The sequence below is a fragment of the Arvicanthis niloticus genome, chromosome 4, assembly GCF_011762505.2.
Source record: "Arvicanthis niloticus isolate mArvNil1 chromosome 4, mArvNil1.pat.X, whole genome shotgun sequence".
NCBI classification, from domain to species: Eukaryota; Metazoa; Chordata; class Mammalia; order Rodentia; family Muridae; genus Arvicanthis; species Arvicanthis niloticus.
Genome location: NC_047661.1, coordinates 63,727,982 through 63,749,533, shown reverse-complemented (window position 1 = coordinate 63,749,533; position 21,552 = coordinate 63,727,982). Strand labels below are relative to the sequence as shown.

At 43.4% G+C, this 21,552-nt stretch overlaps 1 protein-coding gene and 1 long non-coding RNA gene across 8 annotated transcripts in view; one reads left to right on the top strand and one right to left on the bottom strand.

The window, feature by feature from the left end:
- Trim2 (tripartite motif containing 2) overlaps positions 1–21,552 on the top strand; it is a 145,818-nt gene that overhangs the window by 93,480 nt on the left and 30,786 nt on the right. For all 5 annotated transcript variants that reach the window (XM_076932588.1, XM_076932587.1, XM_034499544.1 and 2 more), the window contains 5 exons: positions 2,165–2,346; positions 4,125–4,362; positions 18,463–18,614; positions 19,611–19,791; positions 20,660–21,383. In XM_076932588.1, the coding sequence (XP_076788703.1) occupies positions 2,213–2,346; positions 4,125–4,362; positions 18,463–18,614; positions 19,611–19,791; positions 20,660–21,383 (1,429 nt within the window). In that variant the 5' untranslated portion in view covers positions 2,165–2,212. The remainder of the gene's footprint in view (positions 1–2,164; positions 2,347–4,124; positions 4,363–18,462; positions 18,615–19,610; positions 19,792–20,659; positions 21,384–21,552) is intronic.
- On the bottom strand, positions 13,830–20,660 carry LOC117706633 (uncharacterized). 3 transcript variants are annotated; one of them, XR_013109886.1, is made up of 4 exons: positions 20,338–20,660; positions 19,075–19,138; positions 17,096–18,960; positions 13,830–15,516 (listed from the first exon to the last, which is right to left on the bottom strand). It is a non-coding gene; the product is annotated as an uncharacterized LOC117706633 (long non-coding RNA). The 3 variants fall into 3 exon arrangements; XR_013109885.1 differs by having other exon boundaries at positions 13,830–17,270; positions 18,790–18,960; XR_004606592.2 differs by having other exon boundaries at positions 13,830–18,960.

The window sequence follows — 21,552 nt, the reverse complement described above, 5'->3', positions numbered from 1 at the left end:
TATTTTTTAAATTTTATTTTAAATTAAAATGTAATTATACCATTTCTTCTACTCATTCTACTCACTTCTGCCCTCCCTATGACCCACCTCTCAAATGTGCTTCTCTAATTATTATGATTATAGGTACATAAAAATGTACTTGATAGTGAAAGCATAAAACCCAGTGTAAATCTTCAGAGCGTCAGAATGCCTTGTCTAAGTATGTAGAAATTTATTGAGATATCTAGACTTTGGATCTCATTAATTTGGATGTATGGTACTTATTTTATTTGCACATTTCAATAAATTTATAAAATTAAAATTAATATAAAATTATTGTCCCATATATAGGTATATGTATAAATTGAATAAATGTGTAATTACAGACTACTGAGCTCATTAATGTTGCCTGTATGCACATGTTTTTAAGGCTGACTTCTTGGATTATAAGAGCTAGAGTTTTCTTAATGAAAGTTGAAATACTTGGCACTGGAGGGTAGGTCAGCAGTTATGACCTCTGGCTTTCTTTTGGAGAACTAGGATTTGGTCCCCAGCACCTCATTGTTTACAACTCCAGTTCTGAAGGATGTGACACCCTCTTCTGTCTCTTTTAGACATCAGACCTGCTTGCAGTACACATACATGTGTGCAGGAAAGGCACTCACATACACAGAATAAAAGAATAAGTAAGTCTTTAAAACAAAGAGCTGCAGTACATTTAAACACATTGGTTATTTGGAGAGGCGTAAGAACTCTTATTCACATTGGGAAAAGAGTGGTTTCCACCAAAAGCACAGGGCTATTGATGTTGTAAATGTGCTGTATTTTCTAGCTTCGGACACAGGTCACAGACCAAGTTCGAGGGCCAAATGTAAACTCTGCTTCCAAAGCACAGCCTTATTGAAACCCAAGGTCATAGTGATAGGGCAGCTTATGAAGCGATGAAGCTCTGAGTTTCAGAGATACATATACTACTGACCCAGCAGGATGTGTGCTCCATGCATGCGTGCGTGCGTGCGTGCGTGCGTGCATGCATGCATGTGTGTGCACACATGTGCGTGTGCATGTGCGTGTATTTAATGAAAATAAAATATTCATCTCTATTATGTTATAAATTAACTAGGTTTTTATCATTTCTTCCTTCCTTTGTTCCTCCCTCCCTTCCTTTTCTGAAAGACTATTTCCCTGGAGAAAAGAAAGCCATCGGCTCCTTACCAAGTACTTAAAAAACTGATAAATAAGTTTTAGTTCAACCCACACTAACTGTTTGAGATAGGAGCCAGAAACTTTAAGGTGGTTGGCCGGAGCTGTGTTGGTTGTAACTTTTTGCCCAGTGGACTTCGTTTTCTTCCCTGTGGTTTTCTTCATACACATTACAATTTGAAGCTTTCTGTATATTGATTTCTTTCTCCCCTTCAAATGAACAGAAGTGAGGGGATATTCCTTTAGGATGACAGGGACAGTCTCTGCTTTCTCTCCACTCTGTTACTGGGTAATAGATTTTAATAGTCCCCGATCATCATGAAGAACTGACAAAGGCAAAAGGGTTGGACTCTGAGGCAGTGCTGTGGGAAGGCTGTGTCTAGAAATTTTTCTAGGAAGACCCATGTCCCTGCAGTCAGAGTGACTGAGAGCCTTCCCCGCACTTGAGAATTTGGAGGGACAGATATCCTCTACAAAAGGAGAATTTATGTCCATTTTAGACAAAGGGAGAGTCAGCTCCTTTGTGTTTACTGTTGATAAGATGCCCAAGTCTGATCATCTCCTTGGGTTTGTACCTCTTTTCTTTGAAACTTCTGAACGTGTAGAATTAAGAAATTGGCATCAGGACGGAAGAGATGGCTCAGTGGGTAAAAGGGCTTGGAGCCTATCCTGAGGACCTGAGTTCAGTCACTGGATCCAGGTGTAACTATTCTTCCCCTTGGGCACCACTTACCTTTAAACCCAGCAAACATCTTGGTAGATCGCACCCTCTGCTGCTCCGTTGTCTGTGTGGGAAAGACGTTATTTTATTGCTATTTAGAGCACAGACAAGCTTGCTAACCCTTCCACTGAGGGCTGATTATTCTGAGGTCACTGACATTGACTTCTACCTGTATTTAAGAGGGAAGAGCTGGGGATTGGTTTACGTGCACAGGATGATTGATCATCTTGTTCTCCTTTTGGCTTTTCTCTCTGACCACAGCAGCGTGCAGGGTCGAGGACAGCCGGCCCTCCATGTCAGTGGTCTAGGATGGCCAGTGAGGGCGCCAGCATCCCAAGTCCTGTGGTGCGCCAGATTGACAAGCAGTTTCTGATCTGCAGTATATGCCTGGAACGGTACAAGAACCCCAAGGTCCTGCCCTGTCTGCACACTTTCTGCGAGAGGTAAGCTTCTTTTGTGCTGCCTCACCCATCCTTGGCCACTACACAGGCTCTTTCCCAGGACTCTGCTGCTACCCAACAATGCCCGACTTGTGCTTCTAACAGACATCTAGGAACCTGATCAAGAGTTACCAGACACTTATTTCATTTCAAATGATTATAAGACCGAGAAAACATCCAGGAACAGACTGACTCACTGTTGAGAGTCAATCAGACTGGGTGAAAGAAATGAAGGACAGAAGGGGAGGTAATATTGGACAAATGACTCCTAGTCTCTGTTTTGCTTAGATGAATGGCTGGAGATGCTATTCATCAGGATAGGAAAAGAACATAGTTTGAGGAAGAACATTGCTTCGGTTTGCTGCCTGGTGGGTTTTATGACCCTTGAGACATCTAGGAAGTGTCAAGAGGTAGAAGACATAGGCCTCAGAGAGCATATCTGTAGGACAAAATATAATGTCTGCTATACTTGCAATGCTATAGGATCCTAGAGGAAGAAGAGTTCTTAGTTTGGAGCCATGAGTAACACCAAGCTTTATTAACTCAGAAGAAAGAGAGCAGCCAGGAGGACCAGACTCGGTACAGACAAAGGAAGATGGTCCACCAAAACAACACAAAAGGGAGTAGAGGCAGGGTCAAACTTGCTGAATGTCAGTTGTCTAGTAAAATAAGATGGAAAATGCCTCTTGGGCTAAAGTATCAGTTCTGACTTCAGCAGATCTGCTTCCTGTCTGGTAGGGATTCAGCCCTAGTTACCCCTGAGACACTGAGAAGCCAACCCTCCTTGGTGCCGCTTTCTCCATCTGCAAAAGTAAGAGGCTACACTGGTGCTTCTCAAACTCTGGCTAAGCAATCGGAAAACAGTATACAGTATAATTTGGGGTCTGTTGCTGCAGTGCTTGGATGAGAGCCATGTGTGCTGGGTCAGCACTTACCCACTGAGCTGTGGCGCCAACTCTAGCTGTTTGAGGTTAGATTATGATGTCAAACTGCCTGGTTTTGGTTTCCCGCGCTAACCCATGACCTACTAAAGAATACTAGTTGAGGTATTTAACCCCTCTCTGTACCTGTGTTTCTTTCTTGTCCAAAGGGATCATAATGGTGCCTCCTCCATAGGTTCATGGAAGTATGTCAAAGGTAGTTTGCAGAACATATGATGGTCATTATTGTCAATACATTTCTTTCTTTGAGTAACTGTTAAATGGTGCTTCTAGAGAAGCAAGAGCTGGTATGACTGAGCATGGGTATCTCATGCTTGCTTCAACCAAATAATTCCATCTTGATTCTGTTTTTTTTTTTTTTTAATTGGTTATGGTTTCGTGTGTCAAATGAATTTCAACATTAACAAACACATTTGATACCCGACCCCACCCCATTTGCCAAAGTTTACATTCTAAGCTCAATGCTTACAGAACAAGGTTTTTCAACCTTTACTATGTGTGTGAGTCACAGGGCTTCTGATCTGGTAAGTCTATCAAATTCCTTGAAAGGTCAAGGTTGCTTGTCCTTGAACCAACCACACTGTGGGTGTCAGGGCTCTAGACACTACACAAGTCTATGATTTCTTTTTCTCAAGCACAGTCATTTGTCTGATCAGTGGGTAGAGCCGATTGATGTGAGGACGAACAGATTAGCTCCTGGTCTCTGAAGCATTATGTCCCTGGTACAGGACACCACAAAGTGGGTTTCTGCAAAGTGGCCCATTGTCAGCACATCACTGATGAGAACACCTCAGGAAGTGATGCTCTGAGCTGACTGCCCCCATGTGTGCTCTGCCACAGGTGCCTGCAGAACTACATTCCAGCCCACAGCTTAACCCTCTCCTGCCCAGTGTGTCGCCAGACCTCCATCCTGCCCGAGAAAGGGGTGGCTGCACTCCAGAACAACTTTTTTATCACAAACCTAATGGATGTGCTGCAGCGAACGCCAGGCAGCAACGGCGAGGACTCTTCCATCCTGGAGACAGTCACCGCTGTGGCTGCAGGAAAGCCTCTTTCATGCCCAAACCACGATGGGAATGTAAGTGAGGCAGGCAGCAGGCTGCCTGGGGAACATGGTGGCTGTGGCCCTGGGTGGGCTTTGGATAGCTCAGAGATTCTTCATTAAAGCAAAACTGCTTCTGAGAAATGACTAATTTAGAAAAAAATAACAACTATTAGACTATTTTGCCTGCTCACTGCCTCTAACCAATATAGCTTAAATTGTAAAATCCATCTTCATCATCTCTGCTTAGAATATACTGTTGCTATCGTCAGGAAAGAGAGTCAGTAGCTGCTCCAAGCTAGGCATGCATACTCTGACATATCATGAGTCAAAATCATGGATAAAGATTTAATAGCTGATAAGCGATACAAGTTGAGAGTGACTGCTAAAATGCTAATTAGAGTTTTTATTATTATTATTATTATTATTATTATTATTATTATTATTATTACTGGAGAAGAGTTTTTCTCATGTTTTAGATTCTACTCCTTGGGAATGTAGAACTGAAGCTCTGTGAATCCCAGATAAAGACTTCAGATTGCGAGTTGCAAACATACTTCCTGCTCCTAACGAGTTCAATAACTGTTATAAATGCAAATGAACGTGTAACACTCATCCAATACATGACTCACATAGCTATGTGCCTGGAGGGACAGGATAATGGCATGGCTAGAGGCACTGGCCATGAGTCAGCTTAGCTGATTCAAACCCTGCGCTTAAATGTATTCCCTGCCTCAGCTCTAGAGAGTTTATTGAACGCCCACTTCCCTTTCTGTGTAAAGGAAGTCACAACAGAATTTACCAAACAGGATTATTTGAAATTGGGAATTGAAATGTCTAACTGATATAGAGCACACAGTAAGCTCTCAGTAAAGATTAGCTATCACAGTTATTTCTGGTGTGCATATCTATAATCCTAGAACTCAGGAAGCTGAAAGAGAAGGATGATGAATTTGAGACCACCTTGGCAGTAGGGAGAGACTCTCTCTAATAATATATACACATTCTTAGAGGTTGGAAGTGTAGCTCAGTGGTAGAATGCATGCCTAGTGCCTTAGTTAATTTTCTATGGCTGTGGTAAAGCATTTCGTTTGGGGTTTAGGTTTCAGAGGGTGAGTCCGTGAGCATCGTGTGAGGGAGCATGTTGGCAGGCAGGCAGGTGGGCGGGCGGGCAGGCAGGCGGGCATGGTTCTGGAGCAGTAGCTAAGAACTTTTATCTTCAGACATGACCAAAACCATGAAGCAGAGAGGGATTAGGAATTGTATGAATCTTTTGAATCTCAAACCCTGCCTCCAGTGACACACCTCCTCCAACAAGGACAAACCTCCTAATTGTTCCCAAATAGTTTCATTAACTGGGGACCAAGCAGTCAAATATGTGAGCCTATCGGGGTCATTCTCATTCAAATCACCACACCTTGCATATGAAAGTCTCTGCATTCAGTTTCTGGCACTGCATCCTGAATTAGATGATGATGATGATGATGATGATGATGATGATGATGATGATGACAACTTGTTGTTAGAAATCAAGCCCAGGACCTCATGAAAGCTCATGCCCTGTCACTGAGCTAGATCTCCAGCCCTAACATTATATTAATTCTAACCAATGACTTTATTCACTTCCCCCCCCCATATTGGCCAATTAAAAAGCATTTGAAACCACTGTAATATAAGTCCCACATATTATAAACCACCAGCGAAAGCAAGTGGTTGTTAGAGCCAAGCAATGTTTATTAGCCATTGACCGCGTCTCATGCTGCACTGTTCCTGCTCCCTGCTCCCTTGCAGCCTGCCTGGCCTCCTTAAGCCCTCAGTGGGCTTCCTGTCTTCAGGCTGGCTGAGCCGTCCCTTCCATGCCTTCTCTCATGTATTTGCTCTTCTCTTTCATTTCTGGAACAGCTTTCTCTAGTTATGCTCTTGGGGTAAGCCAAACCACCTCTTTTTTGAGACTGGGTCTCACTGTGTAACCCTTACTGGTCTAGACCTCTCAGACAAGACCAGGGTGGCCTTGAACTTGAGATAAGCCTGTTTCTCCTCCTAAGTACTGAAAATAAGGTCATGTACCATTATGTCCAGGCAGGCCACCCTTCATAGCATTTACCTCCCTGGTGTCACTTGCCATCCTGCCCCATGACATTCAGAATGTCATCTCTGTGCTGTTTGGTCTTCTAGCTTTCCCTCTAGAATGAACACAGGTAGGCAGAGGCTTTAGCACCAAGTACTGCGTCTTCGGCAGATTGTAGAACAGGTTTGCCAGACACCTACCCTCGGCTTCTCTACAAAGCAGGTGTGAGTTACCCTCAATGGGGACAGGCTAAGCACCAGTTTGACTGACATGTCAATGAAGCTAAAGCTAGAAGAAATAGCATCCTGAGCTTTACAGCTTCAAAGGCAAGATGATACTATCACTTGCACATCTGCAACTATTTAATTGGAAGTACCCTGAGCTAGTAAGAACAAGGTATAATATATAGATGATAATCAAAGGGACACTATAGTGTAGACTTTACAAAAACAAGCTTAAAACATTCATCCCAAAGCAGGTTGGATGTTGTTTTTCTGACCCCCTTTTTAACAGTATTTCTCAGAGTAAATACTGAGACTCTTTGCCTAGACTCCCATCCCAAGTACTATGTCTAGGACAGCATTTCTATCAGGTACAAGTTCCCTCAAAACTTAGCTCAGTCACTGTGCTCCCTACAGACCCTGACTGATAGGGGAGGAAGTGTTAGAGATAAACAGTAGGAGCCCCACCATAGGCACCAGCCTAAAATTGAACAGGTGGTTGTGTAAAATGAAAAAGAAAATGACAGCTGGAAGTAACATCCTAATCAGTATAAGGGTGTGGTGGTGTTCAGGATCGGTAGGTAGCTGGGACACCTAGAACATGAAGTCTGGAGGTGGGGCCAGAACACAGTGGGCAGGAGACTTGCAGGGAGGAGCCAGAAAAGCAGATTGGAAGAGGTTGTGACACACTGTGATATCATTAAGAAAGTGCCTGACCTCAATTCCAAGAGCAACGTTCAAACCTTCAAAGTCAGAGGTGGATGGTGACTGTTTGAATGGTGGATAGAACAATGAGGCTGAGCCGGGCACCAGGTTTGCATTTGCTGAGATGTTCATCTGCAGTGGAGAAGAGGTTGGCCTAGAGAGGACCACTGGGCTCAGAGCAAAAGACGTATTCCAGAAGAGTGCTTTCGTGCGGGAATCTGCATCCCACACATAAAAACCTACGCGATTAAAGAAGACAGTATGTGAAGCCAAGCTAAGGTTGGGAGAACTTGAGCCCACTGAAATTGACTGTATAATTAGGTCACAAGGGGTGGAGTGTGCTGGAGAGATGGCTCAGCGGTTGAGAGCACTAACTGCTCTTCCATAGACCCCAGGTTCAATTCCCAGCAACCACATGGCAGCTCACAGCTGTCTGTAACTTCAGTTCCAAGGGACCAAACACCCTCACATAAACATACATGGAGACAGAAAAACAACGTGTGCAAAATAAAGATACATTTAAAAAAAAAAAAAGTCAGTATATTTACCTCCTGCACAGTGTACTAAAATTAAATTGTCAATTGTTCACAGAACAAAAGCCCACAAAATGTCTTTTGAAATTCACAACATAAAGAAAGGGCAAACAGGACTATATAAAACACAGAAATTAATATTTTCCTGTCTAATGTATGAGGTAAATAATCCCATTTTTTAAAGGAGACTTTTTATAGGTTAAATAAAGTAGTTTCTTTTATTTGAAAAGACTAAACTCAGGAAGTTAGAAGCCAGATGTATGGCATAGGCTTAGGCAAGAGGAGGTCAAACCTCCTCAAAGGCAGTGTGAGTTCAAACCCAGTCTGAGCTACATAATGATATCCTATCTCAAAAACAAACAAACATGCACAAAACCCAAAGATCTAAGAAAAGAGCAACAATATAGACTTTCATGAAACATGAAAGGAAATCGAGCCTGCAGTTCTCAGTATACTCCAGAATAGTGAGAGGTGGAAAGCTACACAGATAGCCTGGAGGTGGAGGAACACACCTTTAATCCCAGCACTCAGAGGGCCAGCCTGATCTATAAGGTCAGGGCTACACAGAGAAACACTGTCTCAAGACAAAGAAACAAACAAATGAACAAAAGAAAAGAAGAAAGAAAGAAAGAAAGAAAGAAAGAAAGAAAGAAAGAAAGAAAGAAGGAAAGGAAGGAAGAAAGAAAGAAAGAAAGGAAGAAAGGAAGGAAAAAAAGGAAGAAAGGAAACAAAATTATCACATTCATATTCCTGCTATCAAAATCTAGGGAAGAAGAAAAAATGAAATTAATAATTTAACTTATAATACTAACCATAAAATTCTTAATTAAAGTGTCTCAGAGGGTCTATTATATGTAAAGAGCACTGACAAGCAAACTATGATTATCTCACAAGAAGTTGAGAAAAGAATGTAGAAAACCCACAGGGAGGGTATAAATGGCTAAAAGTCATATCACAGAGCTTAGGTTTCACAAATAATTATCTCTGTTTAGTTATTTTAAAAGGCAATAACCAGGGGCTGGCAAGATAGTTCATCAGGTCAAGGCACTGCCACACAGGCACGTGACCTGAGTTCAAACTCTGCACCCACGTAAGGAAGGAGAAAGCAACTCCACAGAGTTGCCCTCCATCCTTTAGGTCTTATCTTAGGTCTCAGGGGGAAAACAGTAAATTGCTTTCAGAAAAGTGATATCTAAAACACGTAACAAGTGTTTTAGTTAGAGTTTCATCTTTTAATTCAGCAATTCCACTAAGAGAATTCTTTCTGAGGAAATCACTAGATAAGATGATGATTTACTCTGGGCAGTGGTGGCGCATGTCTTTAACCTCAGCACTTGGGAGGCAGAGGCAGGCAGATTTCTGAGTTCAAGGCCAGCCTTGTCTACAGAGTGAGTTCCAGGACAGCCCGGGCTACACAGAGAAACCCAGTCTCGAAAAACCAAAAAAAAAAAAAAAAAAAAAGATGATGTACTCTGAGTGTTGTCATTTCTATATTATAGTAAAAATTAGAAATATAAGCTTACAATACTAGACACCTGTTGAGGTTGTTGTAAGTTCATATAACTGATTGCTAGGTAGATATTAAAGCTGATTTGATTGATTGAATGATTGATTGATTGATTGAATGATTGATGCTAAGAATTTTCAGCCCAGGGCTGAGCACATGCTTCACCACTGAGCCTCACTTGTGGCTCCAAATAGATGTTTTTGAAATAAATGACATGAATGTTAGTATATATGAATGCTAACACACACACACACACACACACACACACACACATTTGTGCTTATGGGTTTTCTCTGTGCGACTACCGAGCATCCAGTATATTCAGTATAGCATATACTGCCTACAGTGTATACACTACAGTAAAGAATGACATGTGGTTCAGAAGGGACAGAGTCTCAGGGAAAAATGGAAAAGTCCAAGAGCCTGCTGTTCTGTCAGCCCAGTGTCCTCAGAAGCCAAGAAGTGACGTTGGCCAGAGACGTTAAAGACCTGGAGGAAGGCCACTGGATGCCATTATTGGAAATTGGAGCCTGACCTTAGTCTGAGGTCTGCTGAGGAGCATTAGGCACTGGCACACCTATGTGAGAAATGCACTGAGCTCATCTCACACTAGTTGGAGATGTTGAGAGGGTGGATTCAAAACAGAGGAGACTTAGATATACGGAAGCCATGGGTGTCTGCTGGAGTAACCCACCAGGTGGCTCTGATCCAGGCTACAGGGATGAGGTTGAAGAACCGGACTAAAGGAGTTGATTGACACCAGACTGAAGTGATGCCAGGTAACAACAGGTCAAACTCAGTGCCAAGGATGAAATGGTACCCTCCACTGAGGTGATAACTCTAAGTTGACTATGCACCAGGAGTGGTAGTGTTGCCTGTAATTTTAGCACTTTGGAGGTTCAGGTAGGACAATCACAAGTCCATGAGTTCGAAGCCAACTTGGACTATGAAGCAAGATTCCCATCTCAAAATAAATGGGTGAAGGGTGGAGCATGTCTCACACTCAAATGGCCTTGGCCTCAAACCCTAGCATGGAAAAAAGTGAATAAAGTTAAAACTACAGGACTTAGGGTGTGACTTGTGGTAGAGCATCTGCAAAGCCTCAGGTTCTTTCCCCCACAATCTTAGAAACATGATAAAAAGCAAATGAACCGAGTTTCCATAACATGGCACTGCCTTTCTTAGGAAAAACTAAGAAGGCGGGATCTCCGGCTGCCGCCTGGAGGCCAAATTAGAAAAGAACTCCTAGATTGATTTCGAGTGTCTTCAGTTGCAGCACCTGGGAGAATCTCTGTGAGTCTGAGTTCGAAGCCAGTTTGGTCTACATAGTGAGACTCTGACTCAAAAAAAGGAAAGACTTCCCTAAAGATGCATATCTGAGCCCATGTTAGCGCCAGAGACCCTCGGATGCCAGATGCCCTGCTAATTCCAGCACCCCCAGAACCATTAAAGACTCTTCATGTTAAAATAGCCCCATCCCCTCCTTTCTCAAATACATCTCATCCAGCCCCATCAAAAACTAAATCTATGTAAAGGCTCTGACCTTCCTTGAGGTGAGCAAAACAGTTTAAAGAATCACAATGCTTCTTCGGGATCATAAAGTTTATAAGCCAGTGAAAGGCCCTGGGGGATTAGCAGCATAAACCTTAAAGTGCTCCACTGTCTGATCATAGAGTGTAGGAATTCAGGGCCATGTTGGTTTGAAACGGGGATGCTCATTACGTACGCAAGCCAAACGCAGTATCCCAGATAAATTGCATGCACTTAATTGCCATGGGTAAATCTTTAAAAACAAGTCAAGCATATGAAGGTTAATAAAGTCGGGTGATTAACAGCAATGCAGGGCGCTGCCATGCTGATTAGCACCAGTGGAAGAAAGCCCGTCCAGTGTTGAAATGCTGTGTGCTCTGCTCATTGAATTGCACAGACAGCATTGCCAAGTGCTAAAGAAAACAGAATGGCAGCCAGTGATCTAAGAGGCTCTCTGCTCTTAAAGCCAACACTTGAGCTCATGCCTTGTGATCCTAGGTAGACAAATGACCATGGAACCCTGTCAATGCTCAGTGAGGCTCCTTACTAACAAGGATGTTGACAGGAAGGGGATGTTGAGGATCCTCCCCTCCCCCATCAACTGTCAGGATCTCCACAAAGGCCTCCAGATTGGCCACAGGCCTGGAGCATCCTTTCCCCCTAGGAATGCATGTGGTCCTGCCAGCTCCTCTGCTGATGGACACAGACGGTGACCACCTGTCAACAGCAATAAGCTCACCCTGGCCTCTGGCTGCCCTCCCACCCCTGGGGACAGTGGCATCATCTCTCCAGAAATGGATGAGCTCAGCTGAGGGGCACATAGTCACCCCACAATTAGTGCTGAACTCAACGAGCCTCAGCTGCTAAAGCCTAAAACGTGCGTTTAAGAACCACTAGCTTTCGGCACTTCACAATGATTCCGGAGTTCTTTCTCTCAGGATATTGAACCACAGGCAATGAACACTTCCTGCTGTCAACTCAAAGTTGAATAGGGGTTCTTTTTCCTTTTTTCTTTTTGTCTTTTCTTTTTAGGTAAAAATTATATAACATCAATTTCAGTATTTCCAATACCTGAAAGTGTACAGTTAGTGGGTTTTATAAGATTATGCAAGTACAGAAAGAAAGAAAGAAAGAAAGAAAGAAAGAAAGAGAAAGAAAGAGAGAAAGAAAGAGAGAAATAGCGTGTGTGTGTGTGTGTGTGTGTGTGTGTGTGTGTGTGTGTGATTTCCTAATTCACTGGGCCTAATTCAACACCCCACAAAAGTAGCCTCACACCTATAAATAGCCATTTCATTTTGGTGATATGATGTCCTAGTTGTGATTTTCATGTGTGACTCTACCTGCAGTCCTGGGATTTTTCTGATATGTGGCTGGGTCAGTTTCGTTAGTTTATTGTGCAATCCCAAATTTACAAGGGAAATCAGTCTACCATTGTCTAGCAATGCCCTATGGCCTAGTGAATTAGGAAATGGCACACATAAGCACGCGCATGTGCGCGCGCACACACATATTTTATTTACTTATTTTTTATTCATTTATTTATTTGCTTACTTATTTACTTATTGTTTGATTGACAGGCTGGAGACAGAATCTCACTATGCTACCTTGCCTGGCTCTACTACTCTCTATATAGACAGTATGTGTTAATGTCCTGTTGACACAAAGCCTCACACTCACAACAGACCCACCGGCCTCTGCCTCCCGTGGGCTGTAATTAAAGGTGTTCACCACCACAACCAGTTCCTCTTATATACATTTTTGGAAGTATTTGGGAAAGATTGGGATAATGCCTTAACTAAAAGCTTGGTCACTGCTACTGTTGAAGCTTTTAGTTAATCTCTGTTGAGATTGTCCTTGCTGGCAGTTTTCTGACTCTGTGTCTATTCAGAATCGCATTTTATCTTTGCATTTTGTTTGTTTTAGAAGTTTAGGTGTTTCTAGGAATCTGTCCATGCCATTGAGGCTGCTTAGCCTGCTGGTATACGACATCCATAATGTCATTATAATTCCTTTTGTTTCCAAGATGTCAGTGGGAGTCTACCCACTTTCCCTCCTGATTTTAGTAATCCGAGGCTTTCCCCTTAATTGGTCAGTCAAAATAAAGTTTTTCTTTTCTTTTTTCCCCTTGACCTTACATTATGTCCTGTCAGTTACACACTTTTCTCTGTGACAGCAACATTTGCCTCAGTCGGTTATGTCTGATGCTTTTTGCTTTTACTTTACAGAAAATTTCTCTTTCTATGCCTTTTATGTTCAACATTCAACTTGTTTCTTGGAGGTCAGAGGATGATGTTGCAGAGTTGGTCCTCTGATTTTACTGTGAAGTCCTAGGGATGAAACTCAGGCTGTGAGCCCTCTTGTGCGCTAAGCCATCTTGCTGGCCCTCAGACATTACTTCTTTCTATTACATATTAGGAAGTAGTTTGTGATCTTTCTTCTTTGTTCTTTTGTCTGTGAAGCTCCTCTAGTGGATTTTACATTTTAGTTATTATACCTTCTAATGCTGCAGTACTTCTTTTTGGTTCTTCCTTAAAATCTCTGTGTCTTTAATATCATCTATTTGATGAGGCATCATCTCCTGATTTCTCTACTTGTTTGTTTTTGAAAGTATGTATACAGTTTTTTTTTTTTTTTACTTCTGGGTCCATATGTAGGAGTTAATTTAAGCTCTAGTAAGTCTAATCTAGATTTACTAAGAGACAGTTATTATTAATTTATTTTGGTGTGGGCCATCTTCTTTTTTAAAAATTGGGATTTTATTATTTTTCTTTGGTGTATATGGGTGTTTTGCCTATGGTGTTATGTATATGGGTGTATGTCTGTATACCATGTGTGTACAGAGCCCACAGATACTGGAAGAGGTTTTTGGATCCCTTGAGACTGAAGTTTGTCTTAGTTAGGGTTTTATTGCTGTGAAGAGACACCATGACAACAGCAACTCTTATAAAGGAAAACATTTAATTGGGGCTGCCTTACAGTTTCAGGAGTTTAGTTCATTATCATCATGGAGGGAAGCATGGCAGCATCCGGGCAGACATGGTGATGGAGAAAAAGCTAAGCGTTCTATACCTAGATCTACAGGTAGCCGAAGGAAACTGTTCCACATGGGGCATAACTTGAGCCTATATGACTTCAAAGCCCGGCCCCACCATGACATACGTCCTCTAAAAGGCCACACCTCCTCCTAATAGTGCCATTTTCTATGGACAAGCATTCAAATACCTGAGTCTACAGGGACCATTTCTATTCAAACCACCACATAGATGTTTGTGATCTGCCATATGAGTTCTGAGAATTGAGCCTGTGTCCTCTGGAAGAATAGGCAGTACTCCAACACCATCTTCTTTTTTTTTTTTTTTTTTTTTTTTTTTATGACTTTTTTTTTCCACTGGAAATTAAAGTATTTAAAACACTGTGACAAAGGTTGGACATGATGTCATATGCCTTCCTTCAATTACAACTACTTGAGAGGCTAATTCAGGAGAGATGGTGAGTTTGAGATTAGCCTGTGCTACATAGTGAAATTCTATATTTACATAGAAAAGTAAATGAAAGAAAGATAATATTGTGGCAACTTTGGAAATCATATTTTCTCTCCATTATTCTTTCTCTCTCTCTTTCTTTTCTTTCTGCTTAGTGACTTTTCTGGGCCAATTTTGTAAAGGCTGTAATTTTTGTCATGTGTGAACACTGAAATTATGTCCCATTAGGTTATTAGCTTAGTCATCAGCTGGTGATATGACAGAGATTTCCTTATTCAATAAATCCATTTTCCTGCCACCAACTGTTGAAAACATAAACTAAGAAGAGGGGCTGGAGAGACAGACGGCTCAGTGTTTGGAGCACTGGATGCTCTTGCCAAGGATCTGGGTTCAATTCCAGGCACCCACATGGCAGCTGAGAATCATCTGCAAGTCTAGTTCCAGAGGATGTGGCATCCTCTTCTGCAAACCCCTGGCAAAATGCTCACACACATAAAGCGAAATGAACAGGTTAAGAAGAGGGCTGGTAATCCTAGGATGATGGACTGCGCTCTTGATGAGATTTTAGGTTGTTAGTGTCCATGTCTTATTGCATGCTTTTCTCTTCCTACAACTTTCTCTTCACATCATCCTACTCTTCAGACTGCGGAGGACAATTGAACTCAGACCAGAAAATGCAAGTAAGATGATACAGTGTTTCACATCTCTAAGGACAGCACAGACACAGACTGAAGCCTTGCCTTGTCTAACCTATGCTACACTGAGGCAACAGGGGCTATACAGAAGCAGCCTCCATTGACAGGGGAAATGTGCCAGTGGGTTGGATGAGCACTGTTAGTGTGTCACACTCTTCAACCTACATACTCACATTCGTCCCCACACCCTGAATAACCTGAGGGAGGAAGCCTTCACATTCCATTCTTGACTCTTCCACTTGGTGATTTCCTGCACTGGTGGGATTTCATGAGTATTTACCATGAAGGTGAAATATTTGTGATATAAGATCCAGAAATAAAAAGTTCTGATATTGTGAACCACCTTCTTCTGAAACCAAGAAGTGAAGGGAGCCTCAGCCCTCACAGGATGGTGCTCCAAGGATCACTGGGAGAATTTTCAGCCCTTTCAGAATTGTGCTCCATGGATCCTGGGGAAGACAATTTAAAAAAAAAAAATTTCAGAATTTATTGGAAAAGTTCAAATAATTCCTTTCACCAGCCCTTTGAAAGACAAGAATCCTTTTAAATTAATGATTTTTAATAAATAAAATATTTGTGACACAAGGCTCATATATTGTTACCTAATATTTGCATTTCCAAAAGTAATTTCGAGAAACCTTACAATAGGAAATTTAGCACTACATTGCATTAGTTTTAGGTCCTCCCGTCTCCTGAACAGTGAAACCAAGGAATATGTTAAAGTGATGTAAACAATCCAAAGTGCAGCTCCATCTGGAGAAAGGAAGACTGACTGAGAGGACCCCTTAACTTATACCCTTATCCAGCAGTTTCTGTGTGGTGGACATTGAACTGGACTGAATCACATGTGTTTTAAAGTAAAAAGCAAACATTCAATCTTCCCTTGGGAGGTTCAGATTTCCATTTGAGTTTGTTATTAACATACTGGTTAATAGAGCATGAGGAGATGTTTTGAACAGGAGATGGACAGAGAAAACTGGGCTACAATGATACTCAGTGGGTCAGCCTCTGCTTATCATACACAAAGCCCTGGGTTTGAGCCCATTCCTGCTTCCAAAAAAAGGGGGAGAAAAAGAAAGAAAATTTCCAATTTATGATCCAAGCCTAACAGATCTTCCTGTGTGACAAAAATTTTTAAAAATGAATTGATCCCTATCTTTTTTTTTTATTGGATATTTTATTTACACTTCAGACGCCATCCCCTTTCCCCATTCCCCACCTCTTAGAAAAGCCCTATCCCATGTCCCCCTTTCCTTTTTGCACTTATACATTTTTTAAAAAAATGTTAATCAAAGGCTTTATAAGTTTGGTATTGCTCAATCAGAGGTGTAACCCACTACCCAACCTAGATATATCTACTATCTTTGACTGGTGAGATACATGAACATCTGCCTCCCTGTCTCCCCCTCTTTCTCTCTCTCATCACCTAGCTTCTCCTCTCCTTCTTCTCCTCCTCTCCTTACTCCTCTTCCTCTCAGTACTCCTCCTACCTTAGCTCCTCCTGCATATCACCCTTCCTGTTAAAATGAAACTTTTCTCTCAAAATACAATTAGAGCATAATTATGCCAATTTGTACCAGTGAGGTACAAGATAATCCTAATACCCAGTCCCTATCTTTAAAAAGAAAAAACAACAAAAAAAAAAAAACAAATAAACAAAAAAAAAAAAAACAAGGGTGGGGTTTCCAATTTACAGCCCAGGCATAGTCCTCAAAGGTCATTTTATGTGACAAAAAATTAAGATGAAATACACATTCCTGTAACTTACTATGTCCGGCATCAAAGTGCAATGGTGCATGAAGTCTAATATTATCGTGGAAATGTTCTGAAGGACTTTTATCTGAAAAGTTCACTCAGAAGCTTTCAGAAAATTGTTTCCAAAACACAATCAGCTTCAGAAAATACTATCACAAATAGTGAGAGTAAATAAGGAAAGAGTCCTTTGGGTTGTCAAGACACAAGCCCCGGGAACCATGAGTAAGGACATCCTGTGATTCCACAACCCCCAGACCCTGCAGTGTTGAGTACCTGCCATAGCTGAGGCCTGACCTGGGTTCTGCATAGGCGAGTCCCTGTGGTCAGGATCTTGTTGGTTTCGGTGGCACTGTGAAAAATCCATCATCCATCAAGCTGGGTCAGGATACACGCCCTTTTTGGTATATGCATGACTAAAAACACCACATGAAGCTCTCCCTCAAAAGTGCTATGAGAATTCAAAACAGGCTTTGTGTTACATTGTTACTAAGTGTCCATCCTAATTAGGATAAGTGGTTTAATTTCACGTTAAGGACAACCAGATGATGTCATTTTCATCACCATAGCAGTTACTAACTGGGAACTATTCTGAGCTGCTGCCAAGCTTCATCAAGTTCTTGTGTGTATTAATCCAGTTAATCTGCACAGCAGCCCAGTGGGCCTGTTACTGCCAGGGATACTATCATCTCTACTGGACAGAGGTGGCACTTGAGACTTAGTAGAGATAGGTCATTTGCCTATGGCCATTCAGCTAAATGTGAGATGGCGCCAGGATGAAAACTGTGGACTACATCTCTGTTCAAGCAGTGGCAGTTTTAAATAAAGTTCAGGAGCACCCCTGGGCCTCTCCAGTGTCCGCAGATCTCTCAGGGGGTCAAGGTGAATACTGCAGTCATAGCACAATGATAGAAAGGCAGTGTTTGTTGTTCCCACTCTCCCAAGTGTATACAGAGAAGCTTTCCAGGGTCTGTCCAATATGTTCTATCGTGAGGGAATGAATGCAGAAGCAGAAAGGAGAATCTTTCTCGCTGCCTTCTGTCAAGCGAAACACTGCAGAGATGTACTGAAACGCAAAGCAGTGCCAAGTTCCAGCATTTTCCATCTTAAGTAAAAAATTATGTTTCTCATCATTAGTATTTAAGTGGCTTCACGATTACTTTCATTACATTACATTAATAATGTTTTGTTTCATTTTTAATATGACAAATATCTCTGGAAAGAATCCACGTATGCAAAAGTACTTTTAGAGAGAGAGAGAGAGAGAGAGAGAGAGAGAGAGAGAGAAAGAGAGTCACTGTGTAGTTATAGCTGCCTTGAAACTTGCTATGTAAACCAGGTTGGCCTGGAACTTACAAAAATCCCATCTTCCTTTGCCTCCCGAGTGCTGAGACTAAGGACTTCCACCACCAGGCCTGGCTCAGAAGCTCTTTTGAAGTCCTCAGTACTTTTTAAAGAGCTTAGAGAGGTTCTGAGACCACAGTGTTTGAGAGCCAAAGCAGTGGCTTTGGTGTCGAATGCACCTGTCTGAAGCCTGTCATATCAACATCTGGGCACTGTAATACCAACAGCTTTGGTGACTGGGAATGATGGGAGAATGTGTAAGTGCTTCCTCGAGAGTAAGCTCTCTGTGTTACCCGCAGGTGATGGAATTTTACTGTCAGTCCTGTGAGACCGCCATGTGTCGGGAGTGCACGGAGGGGGAGCACGCAGAGCACCCCACAGTCCCGCTGAAGGATGTGGTGGAGCAGCACAAGGCCTCGCTCCAGGTCCAGCTGGATGCAGTCAACAAAAGGTGCCATGCCCCATCCCATGTCAGGCCTGGCCTCGACATCCAGTGTCTCTGAGATGGTAGGGTCATGCTAGCCTGTACGCGTAACTATGTCCTACATTCTTCCTTGATCATGTGATCTCAGAAAAATACCTGCCTGAAACCAGAGCTGAGATTTTCCTTAGAGCTGCTGACTTACTCCTCTGTCTGTGGTGGTGGCTCAGATGGCTCCTCTCAGCCTGAGTCCTGCACATGGTGCTGAGCAGTGGCTGCACAAATTTCCTCCTGTGTTCGTCTTGAGGGTTGTTCTTTGTTTTTGTTTTTTTTTTTCCCTTTTGGCACAGACACAAATGAATATAGTAGCCATGTCCTGTATGAGAGAAACCAAAAAAGAGGTTAACAACCAGCTGTAAAACAAAAAAAGCCGATAGATAGTCTTACTGTCAACAGTCCTAGTGAGCAAAGTATAGTTGTTCAATGTTACCTGAAGGAACTTGGAGGCTTACAAGAGTTCTCCAGGTACTCTGAGTTCTACACAGTTTATGTGGCTGGAGGAAAAAAAAACCAAAAAGCTACTCAGTTAGAGTATAGTGGTTCTCTGCCATGGGTAATTCTGTACACACACACACACACACACACACACACACACATTTGGTGATACTTAAACCCACTGTGGGTGTCTTAGCCGTGTTGTGGTTATGCTATAGACGTGGGGTAGAGGAGAGAACTCTGTTAAACACCCTATATGCACAGGGCATCCTCTACTACAAGGACCATCGGGCCACAACCATTCCTCCAAGACCTTTGCACCGTCAATAGTTAACCCAGATGGTTGAAGGTAGACTGAAATAGACGGGGCCCTGAAGGGCTCACTCCTTCCATCCCATTGCCTTTTAAAGGAGATGCAAGTGGCACAGAAAAGGCGCTTTGCGTTTAGAGAGACTGAAGGTACAGGTAGGCTTTGGAGTATTTCTAGGTAGAAGTTCAAAAATCATCACTAACAACTCTCCTGTCTCTCAGACTCCCAGAAATAGATTCTGCTCTTCAGTTCATCTCAGAAATCATCCATCAGTTAACCAACCAAAAGGCCAGCATTGTGGACGACATCCACTCCACCTTTGATGAGCTGCAGAAGACTTTAAATGTTCGCAAGAGCGTTCTGCTCATGGAGCTGGAGGTCAACTACGGGCTCAAACACAAAGTAAGGCTCGGCAGTCCCACAGGCTTCCTGTAAGAGTCGTGGCGCAGGGGGCCTCTGCTCTCACAGCACTGGCTTACTGCCTTCTAACAGTGGCCACGGGGCAGGGACCTGCACCGCTGTACTTCCCGGGGACCAACAGTGACCCGCTCTTTGCATTTAGTAGAACCCCACCCCTCTTTTCTTTGAGCAAAACTGGGACTCTGTGACTTCTTTCTGTAGCAACGTATAGTTTGCCATAAGGAGAGGTTGCATATAGAAATGTTTTCAGGGCTTAAGGTTGCCTGGAATGTTTTCCTTCCTTAATTATAAGGTGGAGGAGCCTCTTAACTGCTCTCTCTCTCTCACCCACACTAACCTGTTCCTCAACTTCAAAGCGAACCTGACTGCAACCTTTGTTTGGCTCTGCAAGTCGGTTCACCAAGCCAGGGTGGGGAGCTTCGGGTATTGAGGTGTAGAGACTTCTCAAATGGTTGGGTTTTGTTCCCTGAGGTGGTGACCGGCAGCTCTGAACGCTAGGGAAAAGACACTGAGTAATGACTAACTCACATCAAGCAGACAATTTGTTTGCTGTTGGTAGCGTCCTTTCTTCTTTTCGCCCCATGTAAACAGATGACCCAAGAAATGCACGTGTGGGTGAGAGGCCGGGTGAGGCGGAAGGGAAATCTCCAGATGGTACTGGAAATGCAACTTAGCATTTTGCATGGGTTCACTGGGTTAAATGGAATGCAGATCGTTCCGAGCCACCTGAGTGGGCGGGCGTAGACGTTGGTTCTTTTGGGAGGAGGGCTCTGCCCCAGCTCCTGGCAAGTGTCCTGCAGGCTGCAGAGTGTCCTGTAGGAAGCGCTCATTGTCTCTGTGTACCCGGCAGGTGCTGCAGTCGCAGCTGGATACCCTGCTCCAAGGCCAGGAAAGCATTAAGAGCTGCAGCAACTTCACCGCGCAGGCCCTCAACCATGGCACGGAGACGGAGGTGCTGCTGGTGAAGAAGCAGATGAGCGAGAAACTGAACGAACTGGCGGACCAAGACTTCCCACTGCACCCGCGGGAGAACGATCAGCTGGATTTTATCGTGGAGACCGAGGGACTGAAGAAGTCTATCCACAACCTGGGGACCATCCTCACAACTAACGCGGTCGCCTCTGAGACGGTGGCCACGGGCGAGGGGCTTCGGCAGACCATCATCGGGCAGCCCATGTCCGTTACTATAACCACCAAGGACAAAGACGGAGAGCTGTGCAAGACAGGCAACGCATACCTCACCGCTGAGCTCAGCACCCCCGACGGCAGCGTGGCGGACGGAGAGATCCTGGACAACAAGAACGGCACCTACGAGTTTCTGTATACTGTACAGAAGGAGGGGGACTTCACCCTGTCCCTCAGGCTCTACGACCAGCACATCCGAGGCAGCCCTTTTAAGCTCAAGGTCATCCGCTCAGCCGACGTGTCCCCCACCACCGAGGGCGTGAAGCGACGAGTCAAGTCCCCAGGGAGCGGGCACGTCAAGCAGAAGGCTGTGAAGAGACCCGCCAGCATGTACAGCACCGGCAAGCGAAAAGAGAACCCCATCGAGGATGACCTGATCTTCCGAGTGGGTAAGGAGTGGGCGCTGTACCCAGACTGAGTGGCTAAGGGGCCACCTGGCAAGCGCTCCTGCCAATTGGAATCCTGCAGTTTCCAAGCAGGTGGGGCGCTTCTGGTTGTTTTGTTAGGCTAGTTTCTGTAGGCTCTTCCTAAATGTTTCTTCTTCCGTTTCCTCCTCTT